General features: G+C 36.4%; 1 protein-coding gene across 5 annotated transcripts in view; it reads left to right on the top strand.

Moving 5' to 3' along the window:
* The window catches only part of LOC145686776 (netrin receptor UNC5C-like), a 773,553-nt gene that overhangs the window by 657,223 nt on the left and 94,663 nt on the right, over positions 1 to 21,667 (top strand). For all 5 annotated transcript variants that reach the window (XM_081760434.1, XM_081760431.1, XM_081760432.1 and 2 more), the window contains one exon: positions 16,999 to 17,145. In XM_081760434.1, the coding sequence (XP_081616560.1) occupies positions 16,999 to 17,145 (147 nt within the window). The remainder of the gene's footprint in view (positions 1 to 16,998; positions 17,146 to 21,667) is intronic.

The following is a 21,667-nucleotide window of genomic DNA, read 5'->3' as shown; positions in this document are numbered from 1 at the left end:
ATCTCATCAACAGCGTCAAATCTTGATGGTGGGATACAAATCTGAAAGCATAGAACGTAGCATAATATTCTCCAAATTTATGCTGTTAAAATTCGATATTAGAGTAATGATTTTGTTTGGATATTAATAATTGCTTAGATAACGAATAATTATTCTAATATGAAAAAGAATATTTGAGTGCTCAAATATTAGAATAAAGCTGAAAAAGTATTCTGATATTGAAAATGTGTATTAGGCAGAGATGGAGTGGGTCAGTGGGTCGTGAATCAAGAATTGTGAGTGGATCGTGGGTCAACAGGACGTGACCAACCACGGCCCACTACCCATCATGGCTCACTCTGGCCCACTCTACACAGTGCATTTTAGACAGCATCTTCTGAAGATAGGTGAATTTATCTACTTTTTACTTACTCGGGATGAGTACATCTAAATGGAAAAGAACTTGAGGCACTTTTGGATATTGATATTTGTGATTGTAATAATAGCAATAGGACCTACTACTTAGCTTTCGAGACAGCCAAATTTTACACTTATTTTTTCCCCCTTTACATTGGCCTACAGTATCTTGATGTGAGACATTCAAGTTTCATCCTATTTCTCCACTGAAGAGTATCTGTAATTCAACAAGGAAATAATTATATATGATAATTAAATTGAAATTCATCGTACTATGACTCATGACAAACACTTTACTATTTTATATCGTAAAGGCCAGATCCACTCGTATTGTAACAGAGCGGTGCTTGAGCGATTGACCGTAGAAATTCAAACTCCGATTAGTGATAATTTCACAGCCTTTATTACAAGTGTAAACTCTTTAGTCAGTGGAGAGTAGGGCGTGGATCACGGGTCAGAATTGGTCACGGGTGGGTCTTGGTAGATGGTGGGCCAGAGTGCGTCATGGTGGATGGTGGGTCAAGGTTTCATTGACCCAAGCCATCTCTGGTATTAGGATGTCGAATACTGTAATATGGGGTCATAAATTATTCAAATATTTTAAACGAATATTCAGATTTTCGAATATCGAATAGTTTTGATAGCACTATACTTCAGAGTGTACGTGACAGAATTGTGTCCTTCTGTGAGCTTCTAACCAAGAAAATGCATGATTAGTACCTTATGGAAATTATGAAGGAAAAATGTACTTTTGGTACCGACTGTACATAGGGTAGCTCCAAAAATCTTTAGAATAAAGGGCTGAAGAAAGGGCGTAAGAAAGATGAATTGGCATGTCAAGAAACAAAACAAGGGAAAACTTATATAAGAAAGGGTTCCAAAAGAAACTGTGAGAAAAACAAAATAATGTTAAAGAAATTTATGAAGGCAGCCAGAAAGCAAAATTGGGAAGTCAGAAAAACGGAAAAGGTTAAAATAGGAGTAGAAAAAAGGGGCGACTGATTCTTTTTTTTAAAAAAAGAAAAAAGAACGAATGTCTGAGAAAAAACAAGGAATTCCTTTCTTCTTGATAAACAGTTGGCTGGCAACTAATGAATGCTGTGTTGAGAAGTTCCTCTGATTTCCCCAACTGATAACAGAGGTTTCCCCTTCTGTCCCCTGATAAGGGAGTCACAAGGTGACCTGAAACTGGGAAAGGCTTCGAGGTCACGATGACGGTTCAAGATAAGTGTGAAGTCTTGAGAGAAAAAAAATATCGTCAGTGGTGGTATGAGTTTTTTTTTCTGTTCTGCTTGAAGTAACATGTCGCTAGACAGGAGAAAGATACACATTTTCCGATTTTTTTTTCTTTTAAGCAGACAAGAAGTTAATGTTAAGATACATACGGAAGAGTCCAATGAGGCACGTTCCCTTGAAGAAGTTCTTAAATGTTTTTCCATGTCAATGAATTCTTGTCCTATTTTGGAACACGAGGATACCTTTCATCAAATATCTTTCTGTTGGATTTTATTACAGGCGACTACCTAGTACCTCAATGAACTTCTTTCTTTTTTAATAATTTTCCCTCTCCTTAGTCGATCGTTCTCTGAAATGAAATGAAATGTTATGCCGACTAAAATGTTATGTTAGGCTAAAGGAGACAGTGATGATGAGAAATGAATGAAATAGTGAAATGAAGAAGAAAGTGGTGAGGGAACGGGAGAACCCCGAGAAAACCCACAAACATGGTGTTTGTACACCAAAAAGCTCACGTGGCATGAGTTAAGATCGAAGCAAGAATCCCATGCACCGGAGATGAACGCTCTGCCACAGCCATCGCGGCCCCTACGATCGTTCTTGGAAAAGAGATACTGGAAGAAGTGTATATTACGTTGGTCAGTGATGGGGTGCTCAGTTGGGAAGCGAGAAGTTCTTGTTCGACCCAAGACCATGTACATTTAGGTTCTATCTCAGCGTTTTCCCCCGTGTTAACACCGGAAGTAGTAGAAATTATGATGTACGGTTTTTGTATTGTTCCCCAAAGAGTAAAAACGCTCAGGGATAGCAAGAAAATGTTTTTTATGTAGATTCAGTATCCCAAGAAGAGATTCAATCTCAGTCTTATTTTTCTGTTAAAACCGGAAGTGATTGATGTGTCCAATTGCAGTTTTTTTCAGAATTCCAATTTGTTCATATGGTTTGATAACCATCCAAATATTGATTTCATCCGCTAATTCCTCTTTCACATCTCTTGTTATCCATTCAAAGATTCCTTTCGCCCACTAATTCCTCTTTCACATCTCTTGTTATCCATTCAAAGATTCCTTTCCTCCACTAATCCCTATTTCATATCTCTTGTTATCCATTCAAATATTCCTTTTGCCCACTAATCCCTATTTCATATCTTGTTATCCATTCAAAGGTTTCTTTCGTCCACCAATCCCTATATTTTAATATCTCTTGATATCCATTCAAAGACTCTTTCGTCCACTAATCCCTATATTTTAATATCTCTTGTTATCCATTCAAAGATTCTTTTCACCCACTAATCCCTATTTCATATCTCTTGTTATCCATTCAAAGATTATTTTCGCCCACTAATCCCTATTTCATATCTCTTGTTATCCATAATCCCTATTTCATATCTCTTGTTACAAATTCAAATTTGTCCACTAATCCCTATATTTCAATATCTCTTGATATCCAATCAAGGATTGCTTTCATCCACTAGTCCCCATTTCTTTTTGCAGTAAATCTGTCTGTTTGTATATATATAATAAATTATGTTTTACGGAAAGAAAACTCATATTAAATCAAATCAAAATCAATGTTATTTATATATGTATACTCTTTCATTTGTGTATATGTATCTACTCATTTGGGTTTTGCATTCCATTGATATCGAATTGATGTAACTTGTTGTTAACTTCGTGCAATACGCTGGATGCGGAAAAAAATAACAAGACTAGGAACTGGGGAGGGGGGAAGTGGTTCATTGGTAGTTGAGGTGGAATGAGTAACTTTAACTATTGATTGCTGTCCACTGTGTGTAAACCACCACAAATACGCCACTAATGGCTACTTCTGATGTGTAAAATTGACCAGCGCCAGGGTTTGGGTCCCGATTGCCAACTAATTGAATGCGGTGAGTGGTGTGGCCAGGTGACTACCCCTCGCTGTGCGCATTTGTATATTTGTATATACGTATGTGTATGTGTTTTGGAGGTAGTTGCAGAGGTGGGTAGCATGGTAGGATCCGAATTCCTATTTTTTTTATTATTATTATTTATTTCTGCATCTCTGTTTGTTCCACAGTCAACAGTAATGTTAATTTAAAACAACGGTAAATAGATTTTGGTGACGAGAGCTAACGCAGTTTCATGGATACATTGCATTGGAAATACAGACAGATAAAAAAAAAAGTTTGAAAATTGAAGTGTTTTCGGCGATAAACACACAAACAAGACTTTTTATTTTAAAAAAAAATATTCATTTGTGCATTTTTAAAATTAACTTTTCTTTTTTTTTTCCATTCTGTGAAATTGCCAATTGTACCCAATTAACAAAAATTGAATGTTCTCCTGTTAATATGCTTTCAGAAAGTAGTTTGTTTAGTTTTTTTTTCTTTTTCACAAACGGTACAAAAATCTGGGAGCGGTATTGAAATTTAGTGAAGTTTCGACCAGCTATCTAGCGCGTATTGCTTTCTATGTATCTACTTTCGAATTCGATTGCACTTGAAAGTGTACAGTGTGAATCAGAAGATAAAAGTTTCTAAAATTTGTTCCATACAGTTAGAAAGACGGTTTAGACTTCAATCAGATTAAAACTGCCTTCTAACTTACCAATAACAGTATCAGGGCTGGAAGTGTTACAAAATTTCTTGACCCTTGACCCACCATACTCACCATACGGAGACAACGTAATAATTACAATTATTATAATAAGATGTTAGTATCTCGGAATCTCTTAACGTTAGACACATGAAATTCGGTATTTCCACTTGTCATTTAAAATAATTAAATATGTGTTGAAACTGCTTTTTGAAATTTGTCCTAGAAGGGAAGAAAAAAGGCGGGAAGATAAAAAAAGGTGAAGTTGTAATTGGATAATTATATCTGGAAATTCGTTACGGTTAGAAGCACGAAATTTGATATTTAAATTTTTCATTTAAAATAAATAACCGAGCGAAGTAGCTCAAGTGGTAGAGCGTTGGCTTTGCACTCGGGAGGTCGCGGGTTCGATTCCCGCTGCCGACCATCCTTATTGGGGTTTTCCAGGGTTTCCCTCAATCCTACCAGGCAAATGCCGGGATGGTACCTACTAAAAACAGGCCCCGGCCGATACCTTCTCAAATCCTTTCCATTGTTGTTGTTGTTGTTATTATTGTTAGATATCCAGTATAAAATGGCCTCTGAGCTGTATCTGGTAATTGTTAAATAAATAAATAAATAAATAAGGACATGCTTCAGCGTTTTGAGATACTATCCCTAGAAGGAAAAAGGCTAGAAGTAAAAAAAATGATGCTGGCAATTGTTATAATAAGATAGCCATACCTCAAAATACCTTAAGAGGAGGGACATTTTAGGGACAGGGCCGGCTCTACCATATGTTTAACACGTCTATTTGCACGGGGCGGTAAAATCTGTCATAACTATATTATTTAAAATAAATATTTCTTGTTGGAAACAGACTTCGTGAAAATGGTAGTTAAATTTATTAGCTGACCTTTTATTTGAATACTATAACCATAAATCATATTTAGGTTACACAGACAGTGCAAAAGCAAAGGTAAAATATATTCCAGCATGAATTGCTTGATTGTTGTCAAAAACAAGAACCAAATTCTCGGAAAAGTAGCGAACATCTGTTCCATTTAGTTAGTTATCACAGTTTTGATATGAAAAGTAGTAGAATTTAGCACAAGTTAACAGATAGGGAAATTAAGTAATAAAGATAAAAGAGCTAGTTGCACTGTAATTGCAAACTGATATATTGAGATTGACTGCCGATATTGACTTCTATAAAAAGGATTAACATCTTTCCTCTGAGGTCTTTCTGAGTGCGAGTGACTTTTTCCTGTTCTTCGTTGTTCATGATAAGATAGCTTACTTAACGGGATGATCTACCTTTTCTCGGCACAAAAATTTTTATATTGGACCTTATGGGGAGAACATGGCTACCGAATTTCCTCAGTTTCTAAGGAACTAGGTATCTCTAATGGGAAAGAAAAATTTTGCAGCATTCTACAGAAGTTTATTAACGGGTTGAAATACTTAAATTGTATATTTGTTTGCTAGTTTAGCAGAAATAAATTATTAAAAAATAAATAAATTAGTTTCTTTTTATACAAATTATAATATGTCTAACTTTGGAACCAATTATGGTAGAAAGATCAACTTTTTTTTGTTTTATTCCTTGAGAAGAAACGACTCTAATAGTTTTAATCACAACCATATCTGATACGCCAATTAAAAAATAGTATTTTAATATAAGTATTAAAGTCCACCTGTCAAAGTTTGACGAGGGTAAGTCACGCCCCACTCTAAGCTTGGCCGCGGAAAGGGCGGGGGTTGGTGAAATGGAGGGGAAACGGGGTGGATGTCTGAATGAAACAGGTTCTCGACCAGTTTCTGAGATTACCTGTCAGCTGCCAAATACTGTTAGCTTTATAGAGTTTGTCTCCCTCAATGGTTCCATACTAAGAGACTGGACGATGTGGTGTGAAGTATCCATTTTTCCCCGTTACCTCTGGAAGTTCATCAAGATGCATTCTAGAGTGCGCGGGAAGAACAGTATATATCAGAAAACGCTGTTATTTTGGGAATTTTTTCCCTTCCGGACAAATATTATAGCATACAGTAGTGGCGAAGGGAAGGGGGGCAGAGGGGTGCCCCCACAGGATTCCGACAATGTAAAGTCCTGGCCCCCATATATAGGTGTCCGTAAAAAAATGTCCCCTAAGTTCTTTTTAAAATAATATCTTGGGATTGGGAATATGTTTCAAATTTGAGGTGTTTCCCTGGTAGCCGCCATTTTCCAATATGGCCGCCGCCCTATGTAAATCTCTCTCTCTCTCTCCCTATATATATATATATATATATATATATATATATATATATATATATATATAAAGAGAGAGATCGTGAACCAAGGCACTTAGAAAGATAATTTTGGTGTCAAACTATAGGTTTCTGAGGCCGATGAATTTAAATATTGCATTGTTTATTGCCACTTAGAAACTTTACAACCTGGCAACACTGTTGTCTTACGATTAACTGTACAAAGTTACAAATGCGTATATGCACGCATTACTCTAGGATGTAGCGTACTTCCTTAGGAATAAACGAAACCTACTTTTTCTGGTAGCTTTCATCACGACAAGACATATTTTACATGGTAACATGAGAGAACATTTGTCTAAATCCAATATGGCAGCCAATATGATGGCTAATTACTAGGCAACCAAGTAATGGACTTATTCAAATGCCTGTCAGTCCTAATTGGCCTAGAGCCTAGAGAATGGGAGAAAGAGGCAGGATACGGTCTCACTGAAGAAGTGTCTCCTGAGGGGGCGAGGGAAATTTAAAATACTCCATTTTTTAATGAAAAACACGGTTTTGCCTCCTTGTCCGCAGACAACACTGCACACCAAATGCTCTATAAGACGTTCTCTAAATAGCCCTGTTAGATCCAACCTGTATTGTGTGTAAACCGTGCATTTTCACGGGGGAACAGCGGAGCAAAAGCCCTGTTTTTGGTGATATTTCTGGTTTCTCGTGCTTACTTCGCTAAGGCTAAGCACTGTAAGCCAATCTCCAATTATCCTATAGAAGTGTTAATTTCAGATCATTTCCTCCAGAGGCACCACGCACAGGGGGGAAAGCGACTAAAAATTGCGTGCTCCACAGAAATTTCTGCGAAGATCTCAAGCACCCGAGGGTGAATTTCGTAGTTCTTGGGAGAATTCCCCCCCAGAATCACCCCTGAAATCATCACTGTCCTAGAGAGTTGAAACAAGAAGCAGGATACGCAAAAAAGAACAAACTTTCAAAGCATTTAAAGTTTAGGCTCGTTGCGCTAAGCGCCTTCTTAGGACGAGGATATAGGAATTGAAAAATGCACGTTTTCTTTTATTTATTTATTTATTTATTTATTTATTTAAAAAACATGTTTGCCCTTTTTTGTCCCCAGACAACCATGCAGACGACACACACCAATTGTCTTATACAAAAATGTTGCCATGATAGATCCTATAAGACCCATTTGGAACGGTGTCCATACTGTGCATTGTTATATGGGGACAAGGGAGCAAAGCCCTGTTTTCTTTGACTTTTTCGTTTTCCGCGCTTACCCCGCTACGACTACGCACTGTCAGTTATCTTGATTTATCCTAACCGACAGTGCGTAGTTAGGATAAATCTACTCTTTATCCTAAAGAGTTGAAAATCAGATGTTTGATAAATGTTAACATGGGGCCTTCAGTGTACAAGGGATTCAATTTATTTACTTCTTATTTATTTGTGAACGAGAAGAACACTAGGAAGGGGTCGGGCCTCCAATTTCGAGGTCACATTGGCCCTTTAGGGAAAGCTAGATTTGAAAAGGAAGTGGTCGTGGTCCTGACCGTTTTAGAGAAGGTACCATCCCGGCATTCGCCTGGTGAAACTGAGGAAAACCTCAGCCAGGATCGGCATAAGCGGGATTTGAACCCACACTCAACCTACTCAGTGCCGCGTAGCAGGCGGCCGCTTTTCCCCTACATCACCGGCTGGATTAACCACCGGCAGAGAGTTTGCACTATCTTCGTATTAAAAAGGGACATATTTCAATGCTTTTTCATGACACTTGTATCAAAAAAATAAAAATGTGGGATTTGAATTCCTTGTGCACTCACGCCCCCATATATCAAATATGATTTTTTCTTGTGAACGAGCTAACTGCCTTGATTTCAATGGAAAGAAACCAACTTGGTACACAAACTGATTTGTACAATGATCTTGGATGAGTTCGTTAACCTGAATGACCAAATTGAAAATTTGAAAAGACGCCGTTTGAACCTTTCAAACATTCTTAATTCCTACAACTGAATCGTTTCATGCTAAAATAGTGTTAGTCCATAATCAATTTTTATTTTAGTTTATCAAGCCTGGGAGGCATGCAATTATAGTGGTCCTTATGTAAGTTGAATGGCATAACTTCTAGCTACCCTATGGCCACATACCATAAGTAATACATTTAGAGTAGAGGGCGGAGGGCATTTGAACAATAAATTTCCCGAAATTCTTATTTTTTCCTTCACACTCAGTAAATTTTCTTATACAAGTGCATCAATGTGAATATGATATACCAATGTGACCAGAGAATGGAGAACTTTTTTTAAATTTTCGATGAGACGTAAGCCCATAAGGGATATCGTTCAAATATACTCCCTTGGGAGGTAGATTTAAACAAGGCTAGGGAAGGTTTGAACAAACAATAATATGAGCCAAAGGATAATTATGGTGGTCCGCTTCAGAGGGCTACTTTTTACGGTAGAGAACTAATTGCTAATAATGTCAGTCAATGTGGTTGAAAACAATATGCTATCAAGTCTGAATGATTAGAATTCGATTTTTAGTTTGGTCTGCCCGGAAACTGCCTGAAGTTAATGTTCTGGACTCGGTCTGAAGGACCCTCAAATCTCAATAAATAGACCAAATAGCATTCCGTTCGCTAATTTTGATTCAGTTCATCTTATAGACACCGATTTAACCAATTTAAACCTTGCTTAAAATGTGTCCCGCACTCTTCATTCAAAACTGTCCCAATACGTATGACACACACACACACACACACACCAAAAAAAGTCAGAAATGAAACCAAATTTGGTTCAAAATTGCCTTACTTCAATGTGAACGCCAGCATGATCCAGAAAAAAGTACAAACGACAGCCGTTTCAATTTTTCAAGGAAAGCTGTATCTTGTTGCTCTGCTTTTTTTTTTTTTTTTTTTAACTCTTTGATTTACTAATGTACTCTCGAAAATATTCATCCTTTCTTTACATACAACACATTTTCTGAGGCAGAACTAGAAATATTTCCTGAGATGACATAAAAACAAACAGTAATGAAAAATATTTTCTTTGAAATGTCAAACGAAGTGATACAGGGGAGCGAGGTGAGGGAGTCTCAATTGAAGTCTCATCAGATCACACAAGAACTAACTCGTTAAATTTCCTTACAAAAGATTCTTTTGTAAGTCAAAATAATTTTGCACAATGTACATAAACTTTTTAGTTGTCGTTAGAAATAAACAAAATAATAATGTCCTAAATAACTTCATTTCTCCACTACAGCTGTAAAAATTGTTCAGAACTTTGATACTTTTGAGACATCTTTTTGGAATATTATCCTGTTGCTGTTCTTGAGATGATAATAATAATAATAATAATAATAATAATAATAATAATAATAATAATAATAATAATAATAATAATAATAATAATAATAATAATAATAATATAACTTTTGCCTCCTAAAAATAACCAGATGGTAAAGTTATGGTCGATACATTTTTGGAATTCGAAGGCATTTTAGAATGCTTGTCTATCATCTGGCTATCAGAAATAATTGATCACCATTTTCTCTACATATCTATAATTTTCTTACAGGGTAGAAACACCTCCTCGGAAGAGAGAGAGAGAGACAAAAAGAGAGAAAGTAGCAGAACTTGGGCTATTGAACGTGAGGACAGGATGTATACATTCGCATTGACACCTGCTGTGTAAACGGTCCCTTCATATCTCTCGGGACGAAAACAAAAGAAAAGGGTGGGCGCGGATGCCTTACCCGCGTCAAACTTCTTGACAGGTGGACTTTAATACTTATATTAAAATACTATTTTTTAATTGGCGTATCAGATATGGTTGTGATTAAAACTATTAGAGTCGTTTCTTCTCAAGGAATAAAACAAAAAAAAGTTGATCTTTCTACCATAATTGGTTCCAAAGTTAGACATATTATAATTTGTATAAAAAGAAACTAATTTATTTATTTTTTAATAATTTATTTCTGCTAAACTAGCAAACAAATATACAATTTAAGTATTTCAACCCGTTAATAAACTTCTGTAGAATGCTGCAAAATTTTTCTTTCCCATTAGAGATACCTAGTTCCTTAGAAACTGAGGAAATTCGGTAGCCATGTTCTCCCCATAAGGTCCAATATAAAAATTTTTGTGCCGAGAAAAGGTAGATCATCCCGTTAAAATAATGGCTTTTAAGATTTGTTCTTTCTGGAGAAAAGGGAGCAACAAATGATGTCTTTGCACGGCGGCAAATTGCCTAGGGCCGACCCTGGTTAGGGATATGAGAAGTACGAGGGAGGTCAAACAAATATGGGAGTCTGGGGACGAAGACCATAGCTAGCAGTGGCGAATCCAGGGGGTGATCGGGGCGATCCTCCCTCCCAGAAGAAGAAACTTTCTTATTTTATATATATAAATAAAACCCATCTCAGAGTTTTGAGCTCTTAAGAGTAGCTGTAAGTAGCATTATTACAACCCACCGCCCTTCCCAGAAGTCCGTCCTGGATCCGCCCCTGATAGCTAGCCGATATATATGTGTTCGTTTACCTGTCTAATACCGCAATGGTAAAAACCGGAATGATACGAATCCAGGAAAATCAGGTACAATGTGGTAGAGCCCTCGCATCTTCTGCGAGTGGTCCCTAATTCGACCCTACGGGTGGACATCATATCCATGGGCCTTCTAGGAGTTTTCCCGTTTTCTTCCACCTTATTCCATCCATTATTTCATTATTTAACTTCATAAGTAAAACGGCTCCCTTAGCTTGAAGAAAGTAACTGTGAAACATTAAACTAAACATTTGATTTACTAATATTAGTTGAGTTGTTCAGAGTATCCAACTACCTCACGTTTTACGTAGAACCTGTTTCGCTAGAGTAATTAAATATAGTGCTATTTAATGAATATGCAGTACAAAATATCGCGTGGAGTTAAAGAGTCTTCATCCCGGAGAAATTAAAATACCGCTAATTTTACAGTAATTATGTGATACCTTCAAATAGATAAAAGATAATCGAAATGTGGAACAAGAGCGCCCTAGACAATATTATTTTACATGAGAAACCGTTATCACGACTCACTTATCTGCTTTCGATTTCGAGCCATTTTGAAAATCGGCATTTATTTTTGCGTTTCTAAACAGCTGAAAACGAAAAGCCGCTAGGTGACTTGTGATAACGGTACCTCACGCAAAATAATATTGTCTAGGGCGCTCTTGTTCCACATTTCAATTATCTTTTATGTATTTGAAGATATCACATAATTACTGTAAAATTAGTGGTATTTTAATTTCGCCGGGATGAAGACTCTTAAGAATATCCGTGTACAAATAAACAAAAAAAGTTGTAAATATACCGTGAAACCATCAAAACATACATTAATTCAAGTGAACTTCAATACAAAGTCGTAGAATAGTTGAAAAACAAATAGCTTTGTTTCCGCAGTGAGGTCTGAATCACTCCAAAGTCCTCAAGGCTATACAAAAGCGTAAATTAAACGGCATTCACAATACCAGAGCTTTTATAAATGATCTCTGCCGAGCTATTTTGTGCTGTCGAAAACTTTCTCTGAGAGTCAAGAGAGAAGCGTTTTCTTTGGCTTCCACGTGGCCACGCTTCGTTTAACTCTCGGCTTCTTCTGTCTGAGGTCCATTACACTGGACAATAGCTTGTGGCTTTTTCCAACGTCAAAATGTCAGCGGGAAAGATTACTCTGGGGCGAGATTACTCGCTGGGAGAGAGCATTCACAAGAAATCTTACAGCATCTTCTTCTTTTCGCCCCTTCTTGGATGGATGTTTTGCGATCCTGATATCGGCCAGGGAAAAATCGTCCCTACAACATATTCAGTATCCTTGAACTCAGAACTGGAACCGTCACGTGATTCTGGAATCAAATCTGGAATCGGTGATTTTGCTTATTATGAAATATGACAATTTTAATCCATATTGTTGTCTTGTACAAGTTTCTGCTCGTAGGCAGGTTTTAGCCCACTTATCGCAACTAAGAAGGGCTCTAAACCAGGGATAAAGATGTAGGAGTGTCAGCTCCTTTCTTCTTGGTTCAAAAAATCTGGAAACTTGATTAATTGATTGATTGTATTGTAGTTCAAGATCCCCTTCCAGGTTATATAAGACGGGACATACTCTTTAAATTGGAAACCGAACCACAACTCAGGTTTTCGAGGGAAGCACCCATACCGAGAATCGAACATTGACCTATAAAAGCATGCATACTACCCTGTAGGCCACGAGGAGAAATATCAGAAATAGCCATTGACTTGGACTAGAGGGATAGATTGAAAATAGAAATGAAATGAAAGGAAATATTTCAGATTAACGTTCCATGATTATGGCTGTTGGGCTAAGGGAGGGAGGTGATGATTAAGAAAACTGAATGATGGTGGAAGAATTGGTGGAGTGAGAAAGTGGGAGGAGACAGCGTACACCAAGAAAACTTACGTCACGATGGTCTCCATCACAAACTTACTTGGCCGGGGATCGAACTAGGGAACTTTATCCTTAACACTCCCTAGGACGCCAGGTCTCTGAGAGTTCCTTTATCCTTACCACTCTCTAGGACACCTGGTCTCATGAGAGAGCTCCTTTATTCTTACCACTCTAGAACGCTGGTCTCTGAGAGTTCCTTTGTCTTACCACTATCTAGGACGCCTGGTCTCGTGAGAGCTCCTTTATCCTTACCACTCTAGAACGCTGGTCTCTGAGAGCTCCTTTATTCTTACCATTCTCTAGGACGCCTGGTCTCAGAGAGCTCCTTTATCCTTACCACTCTAGAACGCTGGTCCCTGAGAGCTCCTTTCTCCTTACCACTCTCTAGGACGCCTGGTCTCGTTAGAGTTCCTTTATCCTTACACTCTCTAGGACGCCTGGTATGAGAGCTCCTTTATTCTTACCACTCTAGAACGCTGGTCTCTGAGAGTTCCTTTGTCTTACCACTCTCTAGGACGCCTCGTCTCGTGAGAGCTCCTTTATTCTTACCATTCCAGAACCCTGGTCTCTGGGAGCTTCTTAAGGTAGGACGCCTGTCAGTATAGAGTTTAGAATAGAGATGTTCTTGTCAACAATCTTCTGTATTTTTTGGGCGCTTAATCGATTGTAGGAAATTGCTTCTCACTTATCTATTACCGTGTTTGACTTATAGTGATCAACGTTCAAACCGGAAATGATTGATTTATACCTCTTCCCGTTTGAATATCGCTTCCATCAAGTAGCTCAGGCACTAACTTTTAACCCTCTTCATCCAGACTAAAATTAATGTTATCCATCGAGTAGTTCTTCCGATTTCTTTCTCCCGGACGGACATATGAACAGAGTAAATATGTAAAAAAATGTTTTGGAAAACAAACTCCTTAGAAATTAGAAAGTAAGTCTGATATTTTATATGAAATGAAGGCATGCAGGCCTTTCTTTATAAGGTACTAGCATCAATTACCCACATCCCTGCGTTAAAATAATAATATGTTACGTTAGTCAGTCACATTTTACTATTACTGAAGTGCTCTCAAATCGATAAAAAACAAGGTAAATATAATTAAACGTCAGAAAGTAATAAGTAATTTATATAAATAAAAATTAAATATTACTATTCTGGGCTGAATTTGGGTTTAAACGGCATCGGAAGTGTCACTGTTTATCTCAGCAACCCCGAAAACTATGGATTCAACAGAAATATCGGTCATTTTCGATCATTTTTATATATATATTTTCCCCTCCCTTAAGTTGCACCGTTAAAGTGAAATGACAAAAGCCATCCCAGGCCCGAACATCATCTATTTCAATATATTGAAAATTTGATCAACATCGGTCGGGTGGTTCAAGAATTATTAAGAGTCTTAATCGCGGCGAAATTAAAATACCGCTAATTTTACAGTAATTATGTGATATCTTCAAATAGATAAAAGATAATTGAAATGTGGAACAAGAGCGCCCTAGACAATATCATTTTACATGAGAAACCGTTATCACGACTCACTTATCTGCTTTCGATTTCGAGCCATTTTGAAAATCGGCATTTATTTTCGCGTTTCTAAACAGCTGAAAACGGAAAGCCACTAGGTGACTTGTGATAACGGTACCTCACGCAAAATAATATTGTCTAGGGCGCTCCTGTTCCATATTTCAATTATCTTTTATCTATTTGAAGATATCACATAATTACTGTAAAATTAGTGGTATTTTAATTTCGCCGGTATGAAGACTCTTAAGTCACAAACATTGTCACTTTATTTTTATATATATAGATAAATTTGGGTATGTACTTATAATGACGTCATTAGTCTTAGACAATCAAATTTGTGCGCAACATGGCAAGTACTTTATCTAATAGTAATTTTGTAATTATTAAATGTCCCTGTATTTAAGATTATAAGTTGTTAGTCATTATTGAGTTATTTAAACCAAATAAGAAACAAAAGTAGAAGGATAGTTGAATGCCCTTAAGCACGCTTCGCCACTGAATAATATAAAAATCACCGGAGCATTGGAACTAGGTGATTTATTGTGAATCAAGAAAAAGAACAGATTCGTCACTTAACAAGATATGTTAATAATAAAACGAAAAAAAGAACCGAGTTGAATTAGTGTTTACGAAGGGGGCCAAAGATCCATGAGCACTCTTGTTCTCTGTTGAAACACATCTGACACCAGCGTGGCACATGTTTTATGAAACTGCCACTCCACAGTCCTCTATCATGCAAATAAGAAGAAAGGGGACTGGAATTCCTCCCCCCTCTCCCACTGCAGCAGCCAGTGAAATGCAACGATAGGGACACTGACATCGTTAATTTTACAGAATGCTCACACATACAAAAAAAAAAAGTCCTTGTCTTCTCATAATACTTCAATTTTTGGTATTAGCCACTAAAGGTCACTTCACCTGACACCTTCTTGTTTAGTGAGAAGTATTTAATATTCCGGCCTCATCTCGCGGTTTTCAAAGAGGTCACGCGAATAAGTAAGGGGTCTGCTAGTATGTTTCTGTCAACAATCTTCGTTTAAAATGTGGTTTCATATTCAACAGCACCATAAATAAAACCTTTTTTTTTAATGCATATGTTTTGATAATTTCGCAAGCGCTATTGTCTACTCCATAGCATTCCCTCTTCGTGACGTGATTAAATTATTTGATGAAATGTCTTTTTTTTTTTCTGAAATCAGCCAACAAATCTAATTATGGAAATGATTTTTTTTTTTAATGTTAACATCTCCTATATTGACTTTAAACGCTGGATAAGATGGGTTTATATAATGAATGAATAGGTGGGAAATCGAGTCAAGGAGGAAACGATGTTTAATACATAAGCCGGAATAAGCCTTACATACATAATACAAGTTTACATAAGCCGGAATCGAACTTGAGACCACCCGCAGTAGAAGTAAATTCTCTACTGTAAGGATAAGGGTAAGGAAGTGGGAGTAAATACTTAGGAATAAGGATAAGGAAGCTGGCATAATAAATAAACAGTATGTGAGGATAAGGAAGGTGGCAGTACTCAGTATAAGAAGGATAAGGATTGTAGCATAATGTATAATACTCATTGAATACTACTCAGCAGAATGTGATTATACTCAGTATAGAGAAGGATAAGGAAAGTGATAATGCTCAGTATATAGAAGCATAAGGAAGGTGACATATTATATCAGTTTATGAGGATAAGGAAAGTGATAGTACTCAGTATAAAGAAGGATAAGGAAAGTGATAATGCTCAGTATATAGAAGCATAAGGAAGGTGACATATTATATCAGTTTATGAGGATAAGGAAGGTGATAGTACTCAGTATAAAGAAGGATAAGGAAAGTGATAATGCTCAGTATATAGAAGCATAAGGAAGGTGACATATTATATCAGTTTATGAGGATAAGGAAAGTGATAGTACTCAGTATAAAGAAGGATAAGGAAAGTGATAATGCTCAATATATAGAAGCTAAAGGAAGGTGACATATTATATCAGTTTATGAGGATAAGGAAAGTGATAGTACTCAGTATAAAGAAGGATAAGGAAAGTGATAATGCTCAGTATATAGAAGCTAAAGGAAGGTGACATATTATATCAGTTTATGAGGATAAGGAAAGTGATAGTACTCAGTATAAAGAAGGATAAGGAAAGTGATAATGCTCAGTATATAAAAGCATAAGGAAGGTGGCATATTATATCAGTTAATGAGAATAAGGACGGTGACGATAAATACCCACCATGAAATAAAGGACAAAGAAAATTGCATAATAAATACTCAACATGCTTTATTTTTAAAAAAAAAACAAAAAAAACTTGACGTTTCAGTATTCCTAAGAGAATACGCTAAAAATATGAGATTAATACTTGTGTGTGCTATGTTAGTATCAAATGTGTAAACAGAAATTTCCCACAGCATTAGTTTTATTGATTGTTTATATTGTTTGCTTTTTATTATTAAAGTGTTTACATTTAAAATGCCTGTGTTAGTATTGTTTACACTGTTTACGTAGTTTATGTGTAACATTGTTTACTGTAAATATTGAAGCAAAACACTAATCATTTCACTTTCCTAATCTTTGCAGCAACTCGAGCGGCTGTAGAGACTGATGTAGCCTTATACATTGGTTTGGCAGTGGCGTTTGCAGTGTTTATATTGGTGGCTGTCGTTATTGTTAAAGTGCTTCGACGGAAAGGACGCGACCATAGCATGTATGACATGGCTGTATCTGGTAAGTACTTCTTTACTTTCTTGTAAGAACATCTTGTTAATACTTATTGCTGCTTTGCGTAGTTGTAAATATTGGGTCGGTACATAAGTTTGTGCCGTTTAGTTCCACCAAACACATAACACAGTTTCTGAGGGTGTGTGCCATCCTTCGTACGGCGTGTTGCTTTTTACGATGGGCTGGCCCACTCTTTATTCTTTTTTAAGTTCACATACAGGCACCATTTCTCATTACTTGTAACAATGTTCTCAAGGAAGGGTTTGTGCTTATCACAAGCCAAACAGTAACGGGCCAGCAAAGACGAACATGTTGTTATTCGCTTATTTTTGTTGGTATCGCTTAACACATGTGGTACCCATGTACCCAATTTCTGCACCTTTACGAATGAATCCAAATGTCGCACAATGGTTGTGTGATCACATTCCATAATTTGTGCCGATTCCCGCGTTGCTTGGCAAGGATTATCGTGAACAAACTGATTTTGGCGGTTTTCATCAAAATGAGGACTTCCAGAACGTGGTGCATCACACAAGTTGAAATTTCCTCTTGTGGGTTCTGCAGCACTAGATTCTTGATTGAACTTTAAGAGTAAAATGTGTCTGACCCTCTGAAGTGTTCATTTTTTTCTTGTTGACGTTCCATACTGATTAGCCTTTAAAATGGCCAAAACGAGCTGTTTACATAGAAACTTCTGTTCACGACAATCAAACTCCAAACTAAGATAAAACAGTTGAATAACGAGAAACGAATATTTCACAATGGAGTGTTGCCAAATTACTGAAGGCCCAATATGTTGATTATGTACAGTATCGTTAAAAATAATCCTTAGAACTTGTTTTTTAAAGTCTTTACACAGTATGAAATTTGAAATCTTGTTGAAATGGATAAACTGCGGTGCTATTTTACTTTAGGCCTACAAAAACTGGTAATTTTAAAATTTGAAGTGTGAACGAGGAATATGTACGAAACAAAATTCTACTTATGATTCCCTTCAAATTCATACCATATGTATTTACTTTATGCATGCACCAATATAATTGCCATAGAGCTAGTATCTTGAAATATCATATTCGTGTAGCTACGAGACATTTCTTAGCTTTGTTTAGGTGCAGGTTAAGTTTAAGCGTACATAAAGGAAAGCACTCTAAATGTAATAGTTTTCGAAAAAGTATTAAGAGCAGGATTCACTAAACTTAATGAACCGAAGCTAACGTAACCTAAACTATTTTCACCGAAACTGAATTAACTTAGCTCAAGTTTAACTAATACCAGCTGAATTTGTCTAACCGAAACTAATCTAAATTACTCTCACCTAACCTAATATGAGTTAAGATCAGCTACACTTATTAAAATTAATTTAGCCTAAGTAAAGCTTATCTAGCTTAAACTAACTGACTTTGTTAAACTTAGCGGACATAAGTTAAACTAATCTAACTTTAGATGCGCTTACCTAACTTAACCTTACCAATGCTAAGGTAAGTTTAGCTAATAACATATACCAGTATCCCCAACTTAGTACCTACAGTCAGTGCCGCATTTAGGAGCTCGGCGTGCCTAGGCATTTTTGCTGTCGGCGTCCCCCCCCCTGAACAATTACATGTTTCAGCACCCCTTTATTCCTGCTATGCTTAATTAGTGAACAAAAAATGACAAATAGGAAATATGTTCTGAATTATTTTTAGATTTCTTACCTATCATTAAACATGTAGTAAAAAAAAGGTTGTTCATAAAATAGTATCTTTGCTCGAAAAACAAATTTAAAATATAATTTAATTTTTAAATTTTGCGCTCTAGGTACGGGCCTAGTTGTCCTAATGGGAAATGCGGCACTGCCTACGGTCAACTAAGCTTAAAGAAAGTTTTTAAAACATACAAACATACACATTTACATACATTCTCTTTATGCACCCCTAAAATAATTCTGAGCTAAGTAATATAAGGAGGCTAATTCAGTATGACTTTTTAAAGTGAAAAGAGTATATTTATTCGAAACAGCATTACAATTACTTGCGTTTGTTTGAGATAAACCTGAAATAAACCTGCACGAGAATATCTTTGACGGCGAGTATGTGCCGTGCTGAAAAGAAGACACTCTTTTCACAGCTTTATTTAAAAATACCCTGCCTGAGTTAGAATTTTGTGTGTGTGTGTGTGTGTACTGAAGACATTAATGATACCATAAGCCACAAATTATCTATTATTATCTGGCTATTAGCAGCAACAGCCATGTTGGCTTGTTTACGAGCTACTGTTACACTCGCCTCGAGATTCCCGTAGCCTCATTACCTTGTTCTCGCGCCGCTCATGTTTCAATCAGGGAGGTGATTTTAATGGGGGTTGGGAAGAGAGAGAGAGAGAGAGTATAAACGCAAGAGGAGAGGTCGTTTTCTCTCACCCCTTTCTGCACGTAACAAACATGAACAGACGGGAATAAGATGCAACGTCAAAAGAATTTCACTTACCTAGCTATTTGTGATTAATTTTTCGTTCATCGCGCGCTTTTAATATATCAGTAATATGTTATGGGTGACATTCTAATTAAGTTCTTTGAGCCACGAGTCAAAATGGAAGCACTCTAGTTAATGCCTGCGCGTTGATAAATTACATGTAATTTAATATAGAGATGGTGTAAAAAAATTCTTTTTTTTTTTCGTCTCTTTAAATGAAAGAAAAAAGTATATTTAAACGTTCTACCAGAGATCTGTTTATTATAACCAGATTTTTACATATTTTTCTCATAACTCAGGTTCCCTCTCATATGTTTTAGTGATGGCAATTTGGACCATATATAGAAAAGCTACTTTGTATAAATTAAACTTAGTAAAATATAGCTAACACAAACATGATAGTTGGAGCTAACCGTTTTTTTTTTTTAAAGGTAAATTATAGATTTTCAGTCAAGCAGCTACAGCATCATCCCTATTTATCCCAGGATCATGGTTTGTATCTCATTCTCTTCAGAATAGAACAGCCTTTCAAAAGTACCATTCGTGCCCTGAGGTGGAAAATTTTGAGGGAAATCGGGATTTTTCTGATTTTTTCAATTTTTGAGCCTCTCTGGACCCCTGTGTTAACATATAGATCTCAATATCAACTGAAAGGTGCTAAGGGATGTACGAAATGTTTCTACAAAATTTCAAGCTTCTATCTTCAATAGTAAGGGCGGGAAAAGATATTTACCAATGAGATAACAACATCTCCAAAATGCCCCAGATGATCCTAAAAGAACCGGATATAATATAACAGTTTCCTGAGACATCCCTATTTATCCTAGAGTCATGTTTCCTACCTCAATCTCTTCAGAATGGAACAGCCTTTGAAACGGTGCCTGTCACATTAGCCTATCATGTTCCCAAGTGGGGAAATTCTGAGGGTAGTAGGGATTTATGATAAAAATCCCTGTTTTCTAAGTTTGGGTCCCTCTCGATCTCTGTGTTAACACAGAGATCTGAAACAAATCTGAAGAATAGTAAGGGATGTATTGAATGTGTGTGCAAAATTTCTATCTTCTAGGTGCAAAAGTAAGCCCGCCAAAATATAATAAAAATTGGCATAACAAAAAATTAATTTAAAGTTATAACTTTATCACCGCACATATCTCGACGCAGAAAGGCGTGAAACCATACGTAACGTGTTCTACAATACCTCTGTGCTTGTGAAAAACTAAGTAAAAAGCTTTATTAGTACTTTTTTTTTATCGAATAATGTAGATACTACCCTATCGTGTAAAAATACACGACACAATTTAAAAGGAGTAATAAGATCTTCCAATAAATTCTGGTTTTAATAAAACTTATATAGTATCAATTACAACCTGTTCCGATTAATTATCTACATAAAAAAGTTATTATAATCATAAAAAAAAATCATTACGCCATTTGACAAAGAAAAGTTATTTGATAAAATCTACGATTAAAGCGTAATATACCTCCGTACTATTCTTCTTCCTCTAGCTTACATTTGACTGACTTGTAACTTCATAGCAAATGACATACTGAGTGAAGAATGCGTTATTCCATCCATTTTTTTTCTTCATATTGTGACATACCTCAAATATCTGTCTTACCACCATTGCTGCATATTCCTTTCGCGTTTGATTTTCCACAATTACCGGATGGTGTCTGCTTGTTTTTCGTTGCAGATAATCCTGCGGTTCTAAAACAGTATAAGTTTGCGGTGGGTTTGTGTAATAGTTTGATCGTTGATGCCTCGTTTAAAAAGCACAAGCGTTGTACTTTCTTCTCCCCAAGATCAATATAATCTATATATTAAAATGTTCGGTTTATATGTTTTTCCCCAAAGAAAATATTATATGTTTGTCTCCAATCCTTTCGACAGTGAGATCTCGAAAACCACAAATGCAAACGTGTCGTTTTCACTGATCGATTCCAAATTTTGTGTAGATTGTCCAATTCGAATTGAATACTTAAAAAATATGATCGTTATTTCTTTATTACATTTTTTTAGGTGTACACTGGAAGTGTTGAAATTTTAAGAAACTAAAACATCATATCCTGCGAGTTAT

Source organism: Thermobia domestica, chromosome 5 (assembly GCF_964235325.1).
Source record: "Thermobia domestica chromosome 5, izTheDome1.hap1.1, whole genome shotgun sequence".
NCBI lineage: Eukaryota > Metazoa > Arthropoda > Insecta > Zygentoma > Lepismatidae > Thermobia > Thermobia domestica.
Note: the sequence above shows the minus strand (reverse complement) of the source record. Positions and strands in the feature narration are given on the sequence as shown.